Raw genomic sequence first — 19,818 nt, 5'->3', positions numbered from 1 at the left:
TTTTTTTTTTTAATCCTTCAAACTTGCCACGGCTTCAGTGCTTCCATCAGAGATCTTTCTTCAAATAACCAGATTGCCAAGATGGAGAATTTTATCTCCCTGTGCACAACTCAAATGCCTTGTTTGATTTTCTGTCACAATCTGCCCGTGTTGTGACACTTTGCCAGAAAACACCAGCAGGAGCAGGTCTGTGGATGCACAGGGAATGCTTTAGGAGGGGCTTGACAGACCATTTCCACATCAGGTTTCTATGAATAACCAAGAGGCAGCTTACAAAACAAACCCCAGCTTTATTAAGCAAGTATTTATTGTGCAATTACAGGCTTGGAAGCAGGGGATTCAGACCTTGCTGTGTTCTCATCAGACACATGGAGGTTTCTAGCAGGTTCTCTCTCCTCTTATGGCTGTGGTGGGAGCTGAGCAGCCTGAGTGGGCAGCTGGGAGATGCTGAACTCCAGAGTGCCAAAGCCTGGGACTAACCAAACCCCAGGGAGTGGAGAGGGTGAAGATTGTAAAAATAACTGCCCTGCCACTGGGTAAAGCTCTGCATGGCTTTGGTTTGGAGGGTTGGTGGTGTGCAGTGCACTTATGCCTTGGACAACTAAACAGGAAAACAAAAGCCTGTAGCATGAGTGATGCCATATGGATAATATACACTGGATATGCCAGCAGGACCCTCAGCCTTTCCCTTGCCTTCTCCCAGCTCTAATGATCCAGAAACCCCCCGAGGTCACTGCAATGATGGATTCCTGGGACTTGTGCTGCTGTCCCCAGGTGGTCACTGCTCTGGGAGAGCTGCTGGTGGGACACAGCCTCCTTTCTTGCTTGCACTGGTGATGTCTGGCTTTGAAGTGCAGAAAAGAGTAAAACAGCCCTTCTGTTTCTGCAAGAGAGAGAGAATCTCAGTTGAGGATTGAACCTTGTTTCACTAGACTGCTGCCTGCAGAATGTGCTGTTAATGAGCAGTAGCACAGGGGTTAGGAGCAGCTTAGATCCCTTTGTGTGCTTAGTTATAAAGGGTTATTACATGACTGATCATTGGAATGAACCTTGGAGCCTACAGTGGATCTGACACGCATTTGACTGTGCTGTTCATCCTTTGTGCCTTGCAGTCCTGTTCACAAAGTCTCATCAGCAGAGACTGGCACAGGAGATGAGAGGGGGGAGCTCACTTGATGCAGCTTTTGAGGAGAGCTCTGCCAGCAGGTGCTCACCTTTGGGGAGCATTCTTTAGTGCAGGATCTAATAGCAGTGCTTCTTACTGCTCACATACAATGTGATAACAGAATTTATCCAAATTGGTCAAACAGGATGAAACTTTCATTATTTTACGCTGCTCACCTACAAATTGAGCATTTCCTTGCTCTGCTCTCTGCTGACAAAGACACTCAGACCTGCCTGGACCAAATCTGGGAAAGGGAATGGCCCTTTAGGCCACAGAGACATCCTGCCTGTGCCCAGCCCTGGACCAGCAGCCTCTTGTCAGCCCTTTGCTCATGGTCACAGCTGAAAAACCCCAATCCTAGCTGCCAGAGCTTTTTGGATCAGTGTGTCTCCCAGTGAGTAGCTTGGAATAATTGTAGAGCTTGATATGACAAGCTCATGTTTGGCTTCCTCTCCCATGTTCCTGGGCAACCCTATTGTAATGCAGAAGTTGGATTCAGAGTCACTGGACTGGCCTTAATGGAAGCTGAGAGATGATTCATTCCCTGAAAGGTGCTTTAGTTTAAAGGCTTTTTCCGTTGCAAAAAAAGGGTGAGTTCATTTCTTTCATGCACAGTCACTTTGCTAGTTGTGCCTTTCCCTTTTTCATGCCCTAATGGGATTAATTAAAAGCAGCTGGTGATTGGATTGCAGAGCACTTACCACTGGTGATGTGGAGAGCCCAGCACCTGCCTCCATCACATGATCAAACAAACTCCAGTTTGCCCAGTGCCACAGTGAGAGGAGTGTTTACTGGTCTTCATCGGAACAAGAACTTCTGTTTTGAAATGACTGGTTGGGAACGGAACAGTTGGAACAGAAAGAAGAAAAGAGAGGAAAAGCAACATTTACAATCATTCTGGGGGGGAATCGAAATTGTGTTGTTAATACACAGAACATCAGTGCCAGGAGCAGAGTGGAGTCAGTGCAGCAGAGGCAGGCTCTGGTCACTCTGCACCAGCAGCTTTGATCACTGGGCAGTTCAGTTACTGGAGAATAAACGTGCTCCAGCCCGTGGTGGGAGGCAGCAGAGCCTTGGCTCGGAGGGAGCTGTGCCCACAGCCCTGGCACCTGCCTCACCCCGTGCTCACACACACACAGCAGGCACTTGGCTGGGCACAGCTTCCAGCCCGCCAAAGCATTTGCTTATTCCTCCCTTTCTACCTCCACCTGGCAACCCATGTGCCAGGCGACCCCTTCCAAGAGGTGGTTATTCCCATATAACGTGCTAGAAGTTCTGTCTAACATCTTGGATACCTACTGGGACTTGGAAGGCTTTTTCAGCAGCACTGGCTCAGAGCAGAAGGATGTCTTTGTCTTCTCGTGCCCCACACAGGCTGGGCTGCAGCCACAGGAGGTTCTGCCTGGAGGGCTGTGGTTGTTGTCCGGCAGGACCAGGCTGCTGCCCGCGGGCACCGCTCCGTTCTCCGGGTGGCTTCCCAGCTCCTCCTCTCCCATTCCCGTGTCCTGCTCCAGCTGAGGGTTTGCACAGCCCTGCGTGGGGACCTCAGGGAGTGGTGTGTCCTTGTCTTCGCTCGGAGCTGCTGGTGGGGTGGCCACCAAGGGCGTGCTGGGCGCGGAGGCCCCCGGGCCGGGCGTGGCGGGCGCGGGGCTCTCGGCCGCCGCGTGGCCGCTCATGTGGAGCTTCTTCATGTGGTGAACGACGGCTGCGGCGTTGAAGGCTTGCTGGGGAAGGAGACAAAACCACCCTGGTGGTGCCAGGCTGGGTGGGACAGACAGGCTGTCCCCCCCCAAGGTGACGACTGCTTGGCACTGGGTGGGTCAGCGCCATGTGGGAAGTGGGATGTGCATAAACATCACATTTTCCACAAACTGCTGATGCTTTTGGAGTTTACAACTGCTTCCACACGAGGAGGGTGTGGGAACAGCTGTAAATTACCCAGCAGTGTGAGATGGAGACTAGAGCTGAGCTGTGAATGTAGCTGTTTAAAACGCTGTCGTGCACATGGTGCCCATGGCATCCCTCTCTCCAGCTAAACTGGCTAAAACTCTTGATGTAAACTGAGGTACCAATTTATCTTCAAGGCTGAAAGGAGGGAAAGCTGAATTAAGCTCCCAAAAAAATCTGCTGATGGAGCACCAATTTCACTCCCTCAGTGTAAAGGCAATAAGTGAGGGGACAAGGAGTAATGGGTTCAAACTGAAAGAGGGAAAATTTAGGTTAGATATTGGGAAGAAATCCTTCCCTGGGAGGGTGGGGAAGCCCTGGCATAGGTTGCCCAGAGAAGCTGTGGCTGCCCCATCCCTGGAAGTGTCCAAGGTCAGGTTGGACAGGGCTTGGAGCAACCTGGGCTAGTGGAAGGTGTCCCTGCCCATGGCAGGGGGTGGGGTTGGATGAGCTCTAAGTTCCCTTCCAACCCAAACCATTCTGTGATTTTATGACCCTTTCCCCCTCCCCTTTGCTCTCGTGGTGAGGCCACTACAGCATGATGTTTGTGGTGAATTTACCAGTACTTTTTGCAGCAGGAAATACTGCTCCAAACACCAAATAAACAATAACTGCACTCAGTTTAAAATTTGGAGGATACAGGTGTGGAGGATCCCAGTTTTTTGGTGCTTACCCACGCAGCTGAAGCCTCGCTTATTGCTGCAGGACGGCAACTGGGGTTTGTTAGGGAAATGGCTCTGGGCTCCCAGCAGCAATGACTTACCCTCCATTTGCTCTTTGCAAAGTTTTTCTGAATCTGAGCACTGACAGATGGGTAGATGTCACGGTGAAGGGCTGTATTTCCATTAATCCTGCAGATGGGAAGAGAAGAAAACGGGCTCGTAGGCAGATGGCATTTGTAAGGCATTCCACACTCTGGAAGCAACTCACTGCTTTCTACGTTCAATCAGCAGTAATTAAACCCAAAGGAAAAGCAGCAACAGGAATGCAGTGCAGACACACACTTCAAAGCCTGGGGGAGCTCAGGGTGGGATTTCGGCTTTGCCGCTGTTTACGGAGGCAGTTATGCACAAATGGCATCTTTAATTATTCATAATTCCCTTTCTTTGCACACACACACACAAAAAGGAACACCCAGGGCCACGTGGAGGCAGATGGTGACGTTAATAATGGGGTGGGGAGACCCCCCCTGTCCTCAGCTTCCATGGAGCACGTGGAGAGGGACACGGGGCTGGGGAATTGTCCACTCACCACGGGTGCCTCAGGGCTTCTTCACAGGTAAACCTCACAGCTGGGTTCTTCTCCAGCAAATGTCTGATGAAATCCTTGGCTGTTCGGGGGGGGGGGGGAAAAGCAGAGGGAAAAGGTTATTTTCTCCTTCTTCCAAGGCACAATCCTGATGGGGCATGGGAAATACGGTGGATGAACGTCACAGAGGTCAGCCCTGAGGAGAAGGTGTTCCTTGCACCAGGGGAGGTTCAGGTTGGATAGAAGGAAAAAAATCCTTCACTGAAAGAGTGGACAAGCATTGGAAGAGGCTGTGCAGGGAAGTGGTGGAGTCCCCATCCCTGGAAGTGTTCAGAAAATGAGTAGATGTGGCCCTTTGCAATGTGGTTTAGTGGGCATGGAGGGATTCGGTCGAAGGTTGGACTTGATGATCTTGGAGGTCTTTTCCAACTTTAACAATTCTCTGATAACTCCATTAAAGGGACATGTTTGTAGTGAAGGGCTCCAGATGAAAAAATATTAACTGGAGATGTACCAAACACTCAGATTATGTGAACTGAGTTGAACTATTCAGCCAGAAAAAATAACTCTAAAAGCCATTAAAGAGTAAACTGAGTGGATTTAGGAGTTGCCCTAAAAAGCACTTACAACAGTCCCATTTCTTTTTCCTGTCTTTTTATTTTTTTTTTAGCAGGAAGGATTGCAGTGTTTGTTATTAAATCCTAACAAACCCCCTGCTAGTTTTGTTTGTATGTGTAAAAGATTGATGTTTAAAATATGCTGTGAAGATGCTGGATGTTGTGAGCTGTGTCAAGGTGAGTTCCATGAGCAGGTTGGTCTGGTGGAAGGACCTGGTGGTGGCTGACAGTTGATGGGAAGGAAAACAAGGGGAAAAAAAAGGAAAAAAAAATATAGAAAATAAAGGGGAAAACCCCCTTGAATTCCCCTTCTTACAGAATCATAGAATGGTTTGGGTTGGAAAGGACCTTAAAGAAAACATAATTCCATTCCCCTGCCACAAGCAGGGACACCTTCCTCTAGCCCAGGTTGCTCCAAGCCCTGTCCAACCTGGCCTTGGGCACTCCCAGGGATGGGGCAGCCACAGCTTCTCTGGGCAACCCGTGCCAGGGCCTGTCCACCCTCACAGGGAAGGATTTCTCCTGGCCTTGAACACTTCCAAGGGAAATCTAAGCTCACTTGGAGCTCACTAATCCACTTGTGAAAATCAGGGTGACTCAGTTCATGGCTTCATCCTTCCCCATCCTTCCCAAGTCAAGCACTGGGTGTTTTGGGGGTGCAGGCTCACGGTTACAGGGTTTGGGATTGAAGTTGCTGGGGGGGAACAAGGAGTTCCCCAGCACCAGAGCTTTACCTGACTCGGAGATATCGTCCCAAAACGGAGACTCAAACTCGTAGTAGCCTTCCTTAATCTTTTCAAACAGTTTGGATTCAGTCTCTTCATAGAAAGGGGGATACCCACAGAGCCTGGAACAGAGCAGAAAGCCAGAGGTCCTTTAGTGCCACCACCCCCATCAACACAGGCTCCTCCAGCAACAAGAATGAGGAGTGACAGAGGAGGTTTCTCTGCCCATCCACCTGTCCCTCACTGCTGAGTGGATCAGCAAAGCTGCAGGAAAGAGTTAAAAACTTCACTGAAGCAGCGAGAGGACAAAGCCACAGCTGGTACAGAGCTGAGTGGTGTGGGAGGAAACAAAAAGTACCAGGGAAGATTGAATGGTATTTGTAGGCAACGGGTAAAAAAACAAAGCATAGGATGAGGCACATAATGGGGAAAATGTGATTCTTTTCATCTCCTCTCCCGTACTTGATTACCCACATGCCTTTCATTTCTGTGCCTGCTGAACCTGTGCTCCCCACGGGAGCGGCAGGTCCGGCCTCGCCCCCGCTCCCGCTGCTGCTCCACCGGGGCGGGTGAGCAGCGAGGAGCTGGGAAAAACTCATGGAAAAACAAGTGGGATGCTGCTTGCTGCTACTCACAGGATGTAAGTGATGACTCCAATGGACCAGCAGTCCACGGCTTTGCTGTAGGGCTTCTGGGCGAGGACCTCGGGGGCTGCGGAACAGCAAAACCACGTGGGAATTCTGAGCAATAATGAGCTCTCCAATACTGGGAAAAGCAGGAGCTCCTGGTACACTTGGCCTCTGAGGTGCCAGTGCAGAGATCAGCTGCTAACAGCAGCATTTACCAGCTAAATTGGTCTGTGCTATCTGTATCTATTTTATGCCATTAGATAGAAAGAACCAGGACCTCTGCCTGTACCCTGAGGTTTGACCAGGGAGCTGTGGGTCCAGGCAGTGCAGTCTGGTGGGCATTTAACACAACCCCATTGCATTTCAATTGTTTTTATGACAATTCAATAAATACAGAGCTCCTAAAATTATCCTTTTCTTTGCATTTTTAAGCATGCTGAGATTTTTCAGTCTCCACACTCGCTTTTAATCCAGCCTGTACGTGGTCCATGCAGTGCATTTGCGAGCAGCGTGTTGTTATTAACATAATTATGTATTTATTTTTTTCCCCTTTTTTTCTAGGCAATGCACGGCCTTTTTTCCAGGCAATCCACCAGCACAAGCCCATCCCTGATCCTTGGCTTACCCACATATCCTGGAGTGCCACAGGCCGTGGACATGATGCCGTTCTGCTCCATTTTAGACAAGCCGAAATCCGTGATCATGATTTTGGAGTTCTCTTCAGGAGTCAGGTAAAGAAGGTTTTCAGGCTGTGAAAGAGCGGTCAGAGGTTGAAATCTGTGGCAGAAAAATGGCAAAGGGAGAGCAGGAAGCCCTGGGGCAGAGCAGGTGAAGTTGGCAGCCAGGGCAGCTCCCTGAGGTGCTGCTGAGGGCCAGGTCTCACCTTCAGGTCCCGGTGAACTATCCCATTCTCATGCAGGTATTTCACTGCTGTCAGCACCTGGTGGATCACCAGACTTGCATCTTTCTCCGTGTAAACACCTCGCTCCAAAATCCGATCGAAGAGCTCTCCCCCAGACACCCTGTGGGAAAAGGCAATTCAGGAAGAAAACCACTGGGAAAAAAAAAAATTAAGCAAAATGAATCATGCTTTTGTGTTAGGCAAGCTGACTTTCTGGTCCTTTCACAGCTCCACCTACAGCAGAACCATTCCTTGGGCAGCAGTTTTTGTGAGGCTGAGCTGATGGATGCTCCTGTAAGGACTTCTGGTAAACCAGGGGAATTTGGGTAAAGTTATGAGGCAAGTCCTGGTAGGACTGAGCCACAGCTATCCAGCCCTACTGCAGGCTCCACCACAGAATGGATATAGTTTTTTGCTTCCTTTAGCTAAATTTGCTCAGATTTGGGTGCTCACAGCACTTTCTCTGCCGCTGACACGGTGCCCATATTCATTTCTAGAAACCCTGCACAGCTTTAATTAGAAATACTTCTGTCTCTGCCCTGCTAAACTGTGATGAATTAATTTGCATAAATAGCTCCAAATCATGGTTTAGAAAACTTGCTGCTAAAACAAGGGGTGGGCCAAGGCAGCAGGAGAAGTGTCCAGGTTGGTTCCAACCGCGCAGCCCTCACAGTGAGGGGGGTTTGAATGGTCCCTGTGAGGGGCTCCAGTGGGAAATATGAGGCATCACCCTGGTCCTGCCAGTCTTTGTGATTCCTCTGTGGCCCACAAAGAAGTGGCTCTGCTCATACTTACAGCTGCATGACCAGGTAGAAGTGGGTTGTGCTCTCATAAATATCTTCTAAAGTCACGATGTTTTCGTGCTTTATCCTGCAAAGATAAAGGTGGGTCAGAAATGAACCTGGCGAGGACAGAAGTGGCTTTTGAAGTGGAAAACCCAACAGTCATCCTGCTTTAATCACCAGTGAAAGTCCACTGGGGTGTTTTGTGGCTGATCTCCCTTCCCCTGAGTGGCAGAGGACCATTGATGCCCCTACCAATTCTTTTATGAGTACCAGGCACCAACAGCTGGGGACCAGACCCTTTGTTTTTAAACACAAACATCAGGAGATTTCCTTGGACTGCAAAAACATCTGCTCTGGTTCCCTTATTCCTGTCTGCTGCTCTGCTTCATTTATTTCTATTATGCCCCATCCCTGGAAGTGTCCAAAGCCAGGCTGGACAGAGCTTGGAGCAACCTGCTCTAATGGAAGTTGTCCCTGCCCATGGGAAGCTCTTCAAGTGTTACTTTTAGCTTACCAGGAGACAGAGATTCTGAGCTTTAAGGTCTCTTCCCATCCCAAACCATTCCATGATTTCCTTCCCCAGCTCTGGGGCAGTGTGGCTGTGTTGAGGTTACAAACCCAGCCGAGGAATGAGAGAAGAAACTTTACTAATTTCCTAATTCACAGTGATACTTATATATTCTTTAAAAATAAATACTAATTTCCTCATATTATTCTTCCTGTAGAGCCACATTTCTTTTTTTAGGGGTTGGACAAGATGATCTCCGGAGGTCCCTTCCAACCCTAAATATTCTGTGATCTTGGGAAAGGACATTTGTTCTACTTTACCCCACAGCACCACTCACTTTTTCAGCACTGCTATTTCGTTCTCCAAGCTGCTGTCCCTGGTGAGGGGAGACTTCTTGATGCATTTCAGAGCAAAGAGCTTGCCAGTGCTTTTCTGCTTCACCAGGAAAACTTCTGAGAAGGCACCTCTGCAGAGAGGAGGAGAAGTTGTGTTTCAGTAGAAGCTGCTGCTGGGAACTGGGAGGGCACTTACAGAGAGAAGGAATAGCAAGAAAAACCAACATGGGAGTAACTTAACTCCAAGTGGATGCTGATTATAAAGCTACAACTGTGTCTCCAGCAGCCCCAAACTCAGGATATCCAAGGTAGGATTATGCAATATGGAGATAACCCCCCAAGTTTTCTCTGTAGAGAAAAGGTTGTTTTTGCATAGTTGGCCATGAAGCTGTTTTGAGGCAGTGGGCAAAAAAAGGATTAAATTAAAGCAGCTTCTTCAGGGCTGCCTGGGAAGACACTGAAGTGTTTTAGTCCTGCAGGGGCCTGGCTGTGGGTGAACTTGGGCTCCAGGGAGGCAGAGGGCAAACAGGGTTTTCAGCACATCCCTGGGCTCACAGCTCTCTGCCTTTCAAGGAACCTTTGCCCTGGAATCCCTCGGGACTGGGGGGATTTTCCTGGGCTAAGCACAAGCTCAGGGAGGGGCTGTATCCATAACCTTCCTCAGATGGAGCAATCTGGAGCTTGGGTGCTCACTGGGGTTAAACCCCTGTGGGAAGATCTCAACAGCCTCTGCTCTAATGGGGCCAAATTCCACTCTAAAATCATGTTCCTTCAAAACCCCCCCAGTCTTTAGGTGTTCCTGCCCTTTCCCTGCTCAGCACTGCCCTGAGGACTGAGAAAGCTGAGTGGAAGCAGCCCAGTGATGTTGCAGTTTGGGTGTTATCACCCAACCCTCTGCATGTCTAAAATGCAAAATAATAGGGTTATTTATCAGTTATAGATGAGTTCATATTTTATTTCAGCATCTGCTGTGTTTTCCTGCCTGCAGAGCCTGCAAATACCCGTGTACCCATAGTGACAAAGTGACAGTGAGTGTCCTGTACCCCCCTGGGCAGGGGTCAGCCCAGGGCAGCCCTGAGCAGGTATTTATAACATGCCTAAAGCCCCCAATCCTGTTAAAGGTTTGTCTCAGGGAGCTGAGCATGTGGCTCGGGGCAGTGACAGTGCACATTTTGCCAGGTCAGTCCTCAATAATCCTCCTCAAATGAGCAACAGATTAATTGATGGCCATTAAATGGAACTTGCCCCTGAGCCTGCAAAGCCCTGCAAGGAGAGGGAGGTGAGTGATGTGGAAGCACCTCTGGGTGGGGATGCTGGTGTAGCAAACCCAATAAACCAGGGCACAAGTCCTGTGTCCCCTGTAATCCACTCACAAGGAATGCCTGTGCAAGACCCTGAGGACTTGCTGTGCCAGGACTGGTCCCTAGCAAGGGGAAAAAAACCCCAAATCACCCAAAAACCATCCCCCAAACAAAAAAAAAAACCACACAGATTTTTGGGAAGCCATCCCAACAAATAAACTCTTAATCTTGCTTAGTAAATTATATGTAACTGTCTTCTCTCTTCTGGCCCAAAAAGCAGGTGGTGTTGGGACTTTCCTCTCATTTTACACATTTTTGCCCCTTTAGCCACATAAACTGTGCAGGCTGTTTCATGGATATGCCTTTCACATCCCTGAGAGCTCCTGGGGGATAGGCAGGCACATCCTTGCAGGGTCCCTAACGCAGCTGGGCGTGCTGCTGGAAGGTGATAACGAGTTTTGAGGCAGTTTTAGGTCCCAGATCTTCATTTCAATTCTTCAGTGAGCTGAAGTAGTGCACGTGGAAAAAAAAAAATCTCAATTTCTAATGCTAAATTTTCCTATTAATGTAATAGTAGGAAATGAACAACCTACAAATCAGCTGCTGGGGCATCTGTTCTATGTATCTGTCCCAAACAGTTTATAATAATTATGCCCCTTATTAAAAAATGATGAATCAACAAGTTGGCTAGGAGAGAACAAAGCTCTTCCTAACCTCATTCCTTTAGTGAAAGCTGCTGGATATTTTCACTAATTTCTGGGGCTGCTGAGGGACACAATCAAAACGTCACCCAGCTCTGGTGTGGCTGTTTTTTGGGAGCTTTGTTGTGGGCTCTGGAGTCACAGAACATTTTTCCATGACAGAACCCGCCGGTGGAGGTAATTCAATTCCTCCTCCACCACCTTGGAAATGTTTTCTTGTCTCATCCCCCATGAATAGGCAAATGAAGCTGTGAACTCACAGGGAAGGATTGTACGACTCCAACATCCTTGTTTTTGTTTCATCCCCCGACTGAGTCAGGGTTTCTGAGCTAAATATACGACTTGTTGTGATATTCCTCAGCAGGAACGGACCTGGAACTTATTCAGCTGAGGTTTCCTGCAATCTTAGAGGGGATGGAGGGAAGGGCAGAGAGGAATTGGAGCTGTGCCTGGGGCTGGGGGGGAAGGAGCTGTTTTGGTGCTTCAAGGCACACACAAGCCATGAATCAGGGCACCAGCAGCACCCCTGCAGCAGGATGGGCACCCACCCTCACCTGAGACCAGGGACTGTCTCAGAGGGAGCCAGTGCCAGCAAGGGAGTCACTGCCCTGGGCTGGGAAGGTGGGATCTGGAGGATTCCCTGCCCTGGGAGCAGCTGTACTCACGATCCCAGGGCCTCCATGAAAATGAAGGTCTTTCGGATGTTGCTCGTCTGCTTCTTCCAGGAGCTGCTGTCTTCCTCTTCCTTGCGACCCATCTCCTCCAGAGTGGAAGCAGGGAACGCTGTGAGGAAGAGGAGGAGGAGAGGTGACTGCCATGGCTTGTGCTCACATGAAGAACAGGCTGGATCCAGGATGCTGGGCCAGAGGAGTCTGGCTTTTCAAGCCCGTGAAATGTTGTGCTGCTCTTGCTGCTCACAGCTTGCCCCACCCCTGGAAGTGTCCAAGGCCAGATTGGAGCAACCTGGTCTAGTAGAAGGGATGGAACAAAATGATCTTTAGTGTCCCTTCCAAGCCCAAACATCCTGTGATTCCATGAAGTGTTTGTGCTGCCCATGTCCCTGATGTTATGTCCCACTGCAAGGGATGGAAGAGTGGATCAGCTGGGGAGGAGCTGGTGACCATATGGTAACTCTCTCTTGTCACTGTACTCATTTAGAGCATGTTGGCAAATACAAATGTTTACATTGTGCTTCACATTTAGTGGCTAAAAAAGCCCTGCTGAACAGTGGCTAATTTTAACTGAAACATCCCCAACCTGATGGATTATGAGTTATGTACAACCAGGGATGGGGGTGGGTGATGGTGGAACGGTTTTATTGCTCAAATAATGAATAGTTTGAAGAGATCACGACAGCAGGGAGGGGATTTGATAGAAAACCTTTTGTTGATGTGTCTCACACAGTTTGTGCTGCTGACATCTCTGATTTTTTGTTCACTGACAGATTGCCTTTGCTCTGAGTCACAACCTTCCCCTCTCCTCTGTGATGCCACGAAGGAGAGCCCAGCTCTGAGTGCCCTGAGAGCAGTGATGGGAGCAGCCCACCAAAAATGCAGCTTCCTGGAGCCACCCCAGCTCTGCAAGAGGTGTTTGAGTGTGTGTCACCAGCGTTGGAGGGTGTAATGCAGCAAACCTGTGTGAGTGCAGGCTCTGGGTGATCCCCACCCCTGAAACCCTCGCTGCTGCTCGTGGCAGTGTGACCTTGGGGATGTCCCAGTCCCCCCCCCCAGCTCTAATCTCTTCAGAGCCAGGCCAGGCAGCTCTGCTGGAACCCAGGGGAGCTGTGGGCATAGGGAGCACCGGGAGAGTTAGAGCTTGAAGGAGGGCTGGGAGGTGTGAAAGGTTACACAAACCTCTAAGCACCCCTAATGAGATCAGGGCTAATGACTAGAAGGTGAGAAAGAAGCCCCTGAGACTAGAAAAAAATACATGTTAAAGTGGCCTGTCCTCCCTTTCAGGATGTTAAAGAAATGCACTGAAAATATCTCCAGGCAGCAGGGGTTTGGGGGGCTGCCAGCAGCACCCTGGGCATGGGGAGCATCCCCTGGGACATGGAGCATCCCCTGGGACATGGAGCATCCCCTGGGACATGGAGCATCCCAATTCCCAGAGCAGGAAGGGCTGCCCAAAAGCTGTGGGACACAGCTGAGCCTTCAGAAGACAAAGCAGAAGCTTTCACGGATAAATAAACGTTTGGGAAAGGCAGAAATATTAAAGCAGAGAAACAGCCGAAGGATCTTTTGTCATGACAGGCAGTTTAGGTATTGAATTCCTCCTGAACCTACTTTATCTCCTTAATTAGCACCTTTTTGGGGTTTTCAGCTCCTTGACACAATTTTTAAAGGTTAATTTAACATTACTGAAAACAAAATTGACTCCATTGTAAACAGTTGAAGGCTTCAGTCCATAAAATCACCAAAGGCCACATGCACTTGGCCTTTATTTACCTTCTGGTTTCTGATGCATGTGTAACTCCTAAAAATACAACTCCCCAAAAAAACCAACCTTATCTTGTTGTTTGGAATCAGTGAAGGTCAAAAGTCCTTCACAACAGTGCTGATCAATTAGTAGAAACCTTCCTGCCAATTATTTTGAGCCCCTAAACGATGTTTTCTTTGCAGTCACCCACCCATCCCTAATCTGCAGATGTGGAATGTCACGAAAAGAGGATTTTCTGGCAGAGACATTCAGCTGGTGGTGAAAGGTGAGTTTTATCCACTTGAAATAAATACCAAATGCGTGATGGCAGCGTGGGGCTGAGTGACAGGTACAGTTGAGATGAGCCCTCCATTTCTCTCCCAGCCTACTGCCAAACAAAGATTATGAAGTGAAAAAAAGAAAAAAAACCAAGTAGGTCAGCCTGGCCCTGGGGACAAATGGCATTTTGGGCCCTGTTCCTGTGCAGGGAAGCACATCCTGGTTGGCACAAGCTCTGTGGGGCAGCCCAGGAGGGGCACAGGGCAGAGAAGCCCCTCGTGGGGAGGTTGGGCTGGGCACAGGTGACTGTGTTCCCCCCATGGGAGGTGACAGGGGTGCCATGTACACTGGAACCTCTATAAATTCACACCCAAGTGTCAAACTTGCCCAATATTTGCTCATTTAAGCGCTGCTCCCTTATCAGTCTGTTTAATTCCTTGGGAAATCCACAAGTTCCTTGTTTTCAAACGGATTTTGGTTCTGAAGGAAGGTGGTATCATGTTTTCTTTAATCTCCTGTGAATCATCTGCTCATCCTATAGTTCCTCCTGCTGTCACTCTGTGTGTGTGGCATTTGCTTTGCTGGGCTGGCTGAGCAGCTCTGACTCCCAGCACGTGGAGCTGATTTCCTGCTCCCTCAGTTTTTCTGTGCCATCATCAGCAAGTCATTTCCTGCCTCCTCTCCCCTTTCTGCAGGAAAGGGGAGTGAGTGGGGCTGGTTTTTAAGAGCAAAATAATGGAAGGTTTGAATTACCTCAAATGTAAAGCTGCAGATGGCAGGGGGAAGGGGGTGGAAGTGGAGGGTGTTTAAGGTCCCTTGCAACCCAAACCATCCTGGAATTCCATATGGGCTCAGGTGATGAACACTTGCCCACCTTCCTCCTTGTGTTGGATCACATCCTTTTCAAGGTTTTTTGTTCCTCTTTTGATACAAGGGAAAGTATTTGCAAAGGGATTTGGGGCAGGACACAGCAACCTCTGAATCCAGCTGGGATTATGGGATTAAGAGACCTGTGACTTCCCTGGTGCTCCAAGAGCTTGTCTTTGTCTCTCAATCTGGTTAAGTCACCTGTTGCACTTCACAGAAGTTGGGGAGAACACAATGTTTGATGTATTTGTTGTCTGGGCTTTGTTATTTATTCAAGCTCTGGCCCAACAACCACAGAATCCCAGAATGGTTTGGGGTGGAAGGAAACTTAAAGCTCATCTCATTCCACCCTCTGCCATGGGCAGGGACACCTTCCACCAGCCCAGGTTGCTCCAAACCCTGTCCAACCTGGCCTTGGACACTTCCAGGGGCAGCCACAGCTTCTCTGGGAAACCTGTGCCAGGGCCTCACCTTTCCAATCCCTTTCTTGCTGTTGGGACACAGCACGTAGGTAAATAGGATTTATCATATTTACTCACTTGCTTGAAGAAACTTTACTTCCCACAGGAATAGAAAACATAACAACAGTTGGGCAAACAGACTTTGTGGTGGCACTGGCAGGTTTTCCTGCCAGGTGATGTCTCCATCCTGCCCCTCCTTCACTTGTCAGCTCCATCCTGACACCCCCTCCACGAGCACCTCACCCCCAGCTCAGGGGGCATTCCAGCCCCTGCATTCCAGCCCCAAAAGTGGGATGCACACACAAAGTGCACCCAAAACACACATTATTTTAAACACCTGCTCTAAACAAGTGTCTGTGTTGCCCCTTTTGCCCCTTCACCCCTGGGCAGTGCAATCCCACCAGAGTGTTAAAGGTTGCATAATAAGATTGCAAAGCTCATTAACGAAGGCAGGTGAAGACCTTTAGAGCTGAAAATGAAGTAGATAACATTGCTTTCATTTGTTCAGCTTCCCTCTTCCCCATCAGAACAAATTAAGCAGCATATGGGCTTCAATCTGATGAGTTTATATATATACATAAAGTAATAAACAGTATTTACATTAATGTCTAACCTTTGGGCTCCTCTACAGCCTAAGTCAACAAACGTGGCTGCTGCTCTACTCTGATCCAGCACGACACATCAGAGTGTAATGAATGTTATTATGACCTTGCTTAAATATTTCCTGAGGAAATTTGTTCTGCTTCCACAGTAGCAAATCCATCTGCAGGCAGCCACTGCTTCTGAATGGATGTACTGCATTAGCAAAATTATTGTAAGGCATGATTAATAGTCTCGTGACAAAGTTACATGTGGAGGGGGGAAGAGACATGCAGCTTTCATGGGTTTGCCTTTGGAATTAGAAGTTTACAGGGAAAAAAAAAAAGGAGATTATAAACTCAAAGGGCTTTGATTTAAAAAAAAAAAAACAAAACACCGAAGCAAGCAATCTGCATGTGAATGAATGAAGTGCCAGGGCAGCCTCTGTGTTCAGGGACAAAAGAACAAGAAATTGGACACAGGAGCTCGCCATGAAAAACAAACCCACCTCAAACATCTTCTGTTCCCCCCTCCACTCCATCATTTGAAAGCAGTGCTTTAACTTAGTAGTTAAAGATGGACACTTGCAAAAGCTCGATTTTAATTAGAAATATTCCAGGTTCCATCAAATACTTGGGAAGTAAAATGCCAGAGGCAGCTTTCTATGAAATGCTAAATACAACCCGAGTGCTGGAGGATTCTGCCTGCACAGAGAACTCCCCTTGCGAGATAAAATTCATCTTTAAAAAAAAAAAAAAAAAGGCAGGTTAGCAGGAATCCCCCCCCTCCGCTTCAGCGCACGGAGCAGGCTGAGAGGAAAAGCAAATGGCTCTCAAGGAAAGGAGATTTTTCGCTTACCCAAGTCAGCACCAACAAAGCAACTCCAGTTGGCCGCCGCTCCCGCCCGGCTCCGTGTGCGGGGATTAGAGCCCGCTCGGAGGAGGAGGAGGAGGAGGAGATGATGATGGAGCTGCTGGGATGGTAACCAGGCAGCACCTGACGGCGAGGAAATCACCACGAGCACGAGCTGGGAGGGGGGTGAGAGGAGGAGACCTGGGAACCCCAGAGCTTCCCACCGGGAATCGCCCCCGCCGCCGGGAGAGGTGGAGCAGCAGCAGCAGCAGCTCCTCGGCAGCGCTGAAATATCCCCCGGGTGGGATGCGAATTTAATTTGCCTTAATCAAACAGGTGACTCCCGGTATTTAGAAAACACCCCACTTTCCTTTGTGTGGCACTGGGAGTTCTGTGGGGCAGGTGGGACTGGACCAGGACACCGTTTCCCACCAGGACAGGGTCTCCCACCAGGACAGGGTTTCCCACCAGGATGCTCCAGCCCTGGCAAAGTGATGCTCCTCACCATTTTTAAATGGCACAAACCCACAGGGAAAAATCATCACAGCGAAGGGTAATCTCCATCCCCAGTTTTTGGGCTATTTTCACCCATACAATGGCTCTATTTTGACTTTCAAGCCCTCCCTGTGAGTGCCTCCTCAAGCACAGCACACATGAATCTAGGAAATATTAATAATTCTTTGAATCTCTTCTATAGTGGAGGATTTTTAGAGCTGGCAATAATGACTTTACTGACTGCATTCTCAGTTGATTTACACTGCCACCTAGAATAATGCATGAAAAAAGTACATATCACTGCGAAGTTTAGTTTTATGTCAGGAATAAATCAGCTCTGAGGCAATACTAGAAAATCACATTCTTTTTCTTAATATGTTTTTCTCAGTAGCTTCGTTCCAGGGCAAAGGCTGTTTGATATTCTTCTTTTCTTTTTTCTGGCCAGGCTCCAACTCTGTGAACTCCACTTTTGGTCAGAATTTCCGGGTGTGGGTTTGAATGTGCAGGTTGTCTTTAGTGCTACATTTTGGTGGGATTTGCATTGGTTTTACCTTGAGATCCATCTTGTGGCCTCAGCTGGACCTCTGGAGTGAGGAGGAACCAGTTCCACCGCTGGGACAAGCCCAGAGAGCCCTGAGGTGGTTTCTTGGGGGTCCATCTACCCCATACAGACAGAAATGTGCCCTACATGTGAGTAGGTAAAAACATGGACATGCAGGTCAAGCCCTTCTCTGATTCTGGAACAGGCTGCCCAGGGAAGTGGTGGATTCTCCATCCCTGGGAGTGTTCAAAAAACCAGCAGATGTGGCCCTTGGTGCTGTGGTTTAGTTGACAAGGTGATGTTTGGTTGAAGGTTGGACTTGATGATCTTGGAGGCCTTTCCCGAACTTAACGATTTTATGATTTGGGATTTCCTTATCAATTTATTTTGCTTTCCCACAAGCTGCCAGCCATTGTATCCTAACTGGAAATTTAACAGCCCCAGTTTAATCTTGTGCTGTGAGATAACCCAGAAAGGACACCCTGGACCAGGGAGGGATTTTTAGGATGGATTCAGTGGAAGGAACCCACAGCAGAGCCAGGTGCTGCCCACAGGTCCAGGGGAGGTGGTGGGAGACATGCTCAGGGAAGGCAGAGGAGGGGAGCAACAAGTGCTTTACTGAAGTGGGTTCATTATGATCTAATTCCAAACAGAATGCCAATAAGGAACACAAACTGACAGGGATACAGGAGCATCCATCCTCCCTGTGATGCTGTGTCTGACCCTGGGGTCTGTCTGTTTGTCATGGGGCAGCACTGAGCCAGGCTGGGTTCACTGAGGGGAAATGAAATGACAAAATGACATGATTTGTGATCCTGTGGCTGCTCTGGAGAAGTTTAAGATGGAGATAACGAGAACAAAAGGGAAGCATTGACTCCTCTGCCATCCTTGGAGCTGAGTTGTGCAGGAGGAGGTGGCTGTGATAAACTGGAGCAGGTGCCCATGTCTTGTCTTGCTCTTGTAGAACTTGCTGTAAACATGTTATAAATCTCACAGAAAGAGCATGACTGCAGCAGGGCAGTGCTGGGGGCAACTGGCAGTTAGAGCAGGAAGAAACTTGCCTGGAAAAAAAAAGGAAGGAGAGCAGACTCTTCAGCATGTGAGAGCTGCAACATCCCCAGTGTCCAGCGTGGCCTTCAGAGACACACAGAAAACACCAACAACCAGCAGGAGCAAGAGGGAAAGGCTCCCTTGTGTGCTCTGCTGTGGGAAGAATCCATGGAGATGGTGGCTCTCGACCTTGCCTGATGGAAATCTGGGACAGCAGCAATTCAGTTCAGGGACTTGTGCTGAGCTCTCCGTGGGCTCGAGCTAAAATAGCAGTTATTAACCAAAGGCACTCAGAGTGAGCAGCAATGCAGGTTTTAATGGCATGAATCAGAGTGAGGAGGTGGGATGGAAACAACAGCACAATGCACAGATCACAGCAGCCCCTTTGCAGAGGGGTTTGGAAGGAGCTGTTTTCCCCATCCCTGGGAAGAAGGAACATGGAACAGTTCTGGGAGGTTTGGCAAAGAACGAGAAAAGAAAATATCTCCTGAATGTTACCAAAAAATGGAGAGTGACTTTTGACATAGGTAGATAATGATAGGACAGGGAGAAATGGTTTTAAACTAACTGAGTGGAGATTTAGACTAGATGCTGGGAGGAAATTTTTCCCTGTGAGGGTGGGGAGGCCCTGGAATGGGTTTCCCAGAGAAGCTGTGGCTGCTCCATCCCTGGAAGTGTCCAAGGCCAGGTTGGATGGGGCTTGGAGCAGCCTGGGCTAGTAGAAGGTGTTCCTGCCCATGGCAGGGGGTGGAAATAGAGGATCTTTAATATCCCTTCCAACCCAAACCATTGGGGGATTGTGTGATTATCAGTGAGAGGGCAGCAGGGCAGGAGGGTTTTCAAGCACTGGGGATTTCCAAACAGAGAAGTTTTGAGACACAACACCCTCAATGTAAATACAAACTCAGGAGGCAAATAGAAAGCAGAAGTGTTGGTAATCCTTGGGTTTCCCAGGAGCCTGACTCAGGGATTGTAAACCTTTGGGCCTGGCAGCAGCAGCAGGACAATCCCAGGTGGCACTTGGGGACATGGTTTGTTGGTGGGCTTGGCAGTGCTGGGTTAATGATTGGACTCGATGTTCCTAAAGGTCTTTTCCAACCCAAACGATTCTGTGATTCTCTGACCCTGTGACAGGGGGTGGGACAGCTTTGCCACTGCCTTTGCTCAGCTGGAGCATCCCAGGAACTCCCAGGCTGGTGCCAGCAGAGAGCACTGCAGCACAGCCAATGGAGCCACCTGGCCTTTGGAGCAAAGAGAAAGGAATAAGGGAAAGTATTCAAAGAAAACTCACAAAAGTATGAGCAGTGCAGCTGGGACTCTGAGTGCTTGGTCAGGGGAAGGTGTAATTCTAGATGAACTCCTTGAAATAATGTGCAATTCAATAACCTGTTCCTCCCAAGGGGAATCTGGAAGC

The 19,818-nt window shown here is 48.8% G+C and overlaps 1 protein-coding gene across 1 annotated transcript; it reads right to left on the bottom strand.

The window, feature by feature from the left end:
- Positions 1 to 270: 270 nt before the first annotated feature.
- Positions 271 to 16,560, bottom strand: CAMK1G (calcium/calmodulin dependent protein kinase IG). The gene is made up of 13 exons (XM_064636066.1): positions 16,325 to 16,560; positions 11,528 to 11,645; positions 8,863 to 8,991; positions 8,028 to 8,102; positions 7,215 to 7,353; positions 6,957 to 7,080; positions 6,338 to 6,413; positions 5,712 to 5,824; positions 4,364 to 4,442; positions 3,876 to 3,963; positions 2,465 to 2,889; positions 1,867 to 1,995; positions 271 to 883 (listed from the first exon to the last, which is right to left on the bottom strand). The coding sequence occupies exons 2-12, from the start codon at positions 11,617 to 11,619 to the stop codon at positions 1,902 to 1,904; spliced, it is 1,434 nt and encodes a 477-aa protein (XP_064492136.1). The 5' UTR covers positions 11,620 to 11,645; positions 16,325 to 16,560; the 3' UTR covers positions 271 to 883; positions 1,867 to 1,901.
- Between the last annotated feature and the right edge of the window lie 3,258 nt (positions 16,561 to 19,818).

The sequence above is a fragment of the Pseudopipra pipra genome, chromosome 25 (assembly GCF_036250125.1).
Source record: "Pseudopipra pipra isolate bDixPip1 chromosome 25, bDixPip1.hap1, whole genome shotgun sequence".
Lineage (NCBI taxonomy): Eukaryota > Metazoa > Chordata > Aves > Passeriformes > Pipridae > Pseudopipra > Pseudopipra pipra.
The sequence above is the reverse complement of the archived record's forward strand: the minus strand, read 5'-3'. Positions and strand labels throughout refer to the sequence as shown.

Coding starts and splice junctions, on each gene's coding strand:
- CAMK1G (XM_064636066.1), bottom strand. CDS start 11,619: ATGGGTCGCAAGGAAGAGGAAGACAGCAGCTCCTGGAAGAAGCAGACG. Junction 8,992..11,527: donor TTCATGGAGGCCCTGGGATC/GTGAGTACAGCT, acceptor TCCTCTCTGCAG/AGGTGCCTTCTCAGAAGTTT. Junction 1,996..2,464: donor AAAAAGCCTTCCAAGTCCCA/GTAGGTATCCAA, acceptor GTTCCCAACCAG/TCATTTCAAAACAGAAGTTC.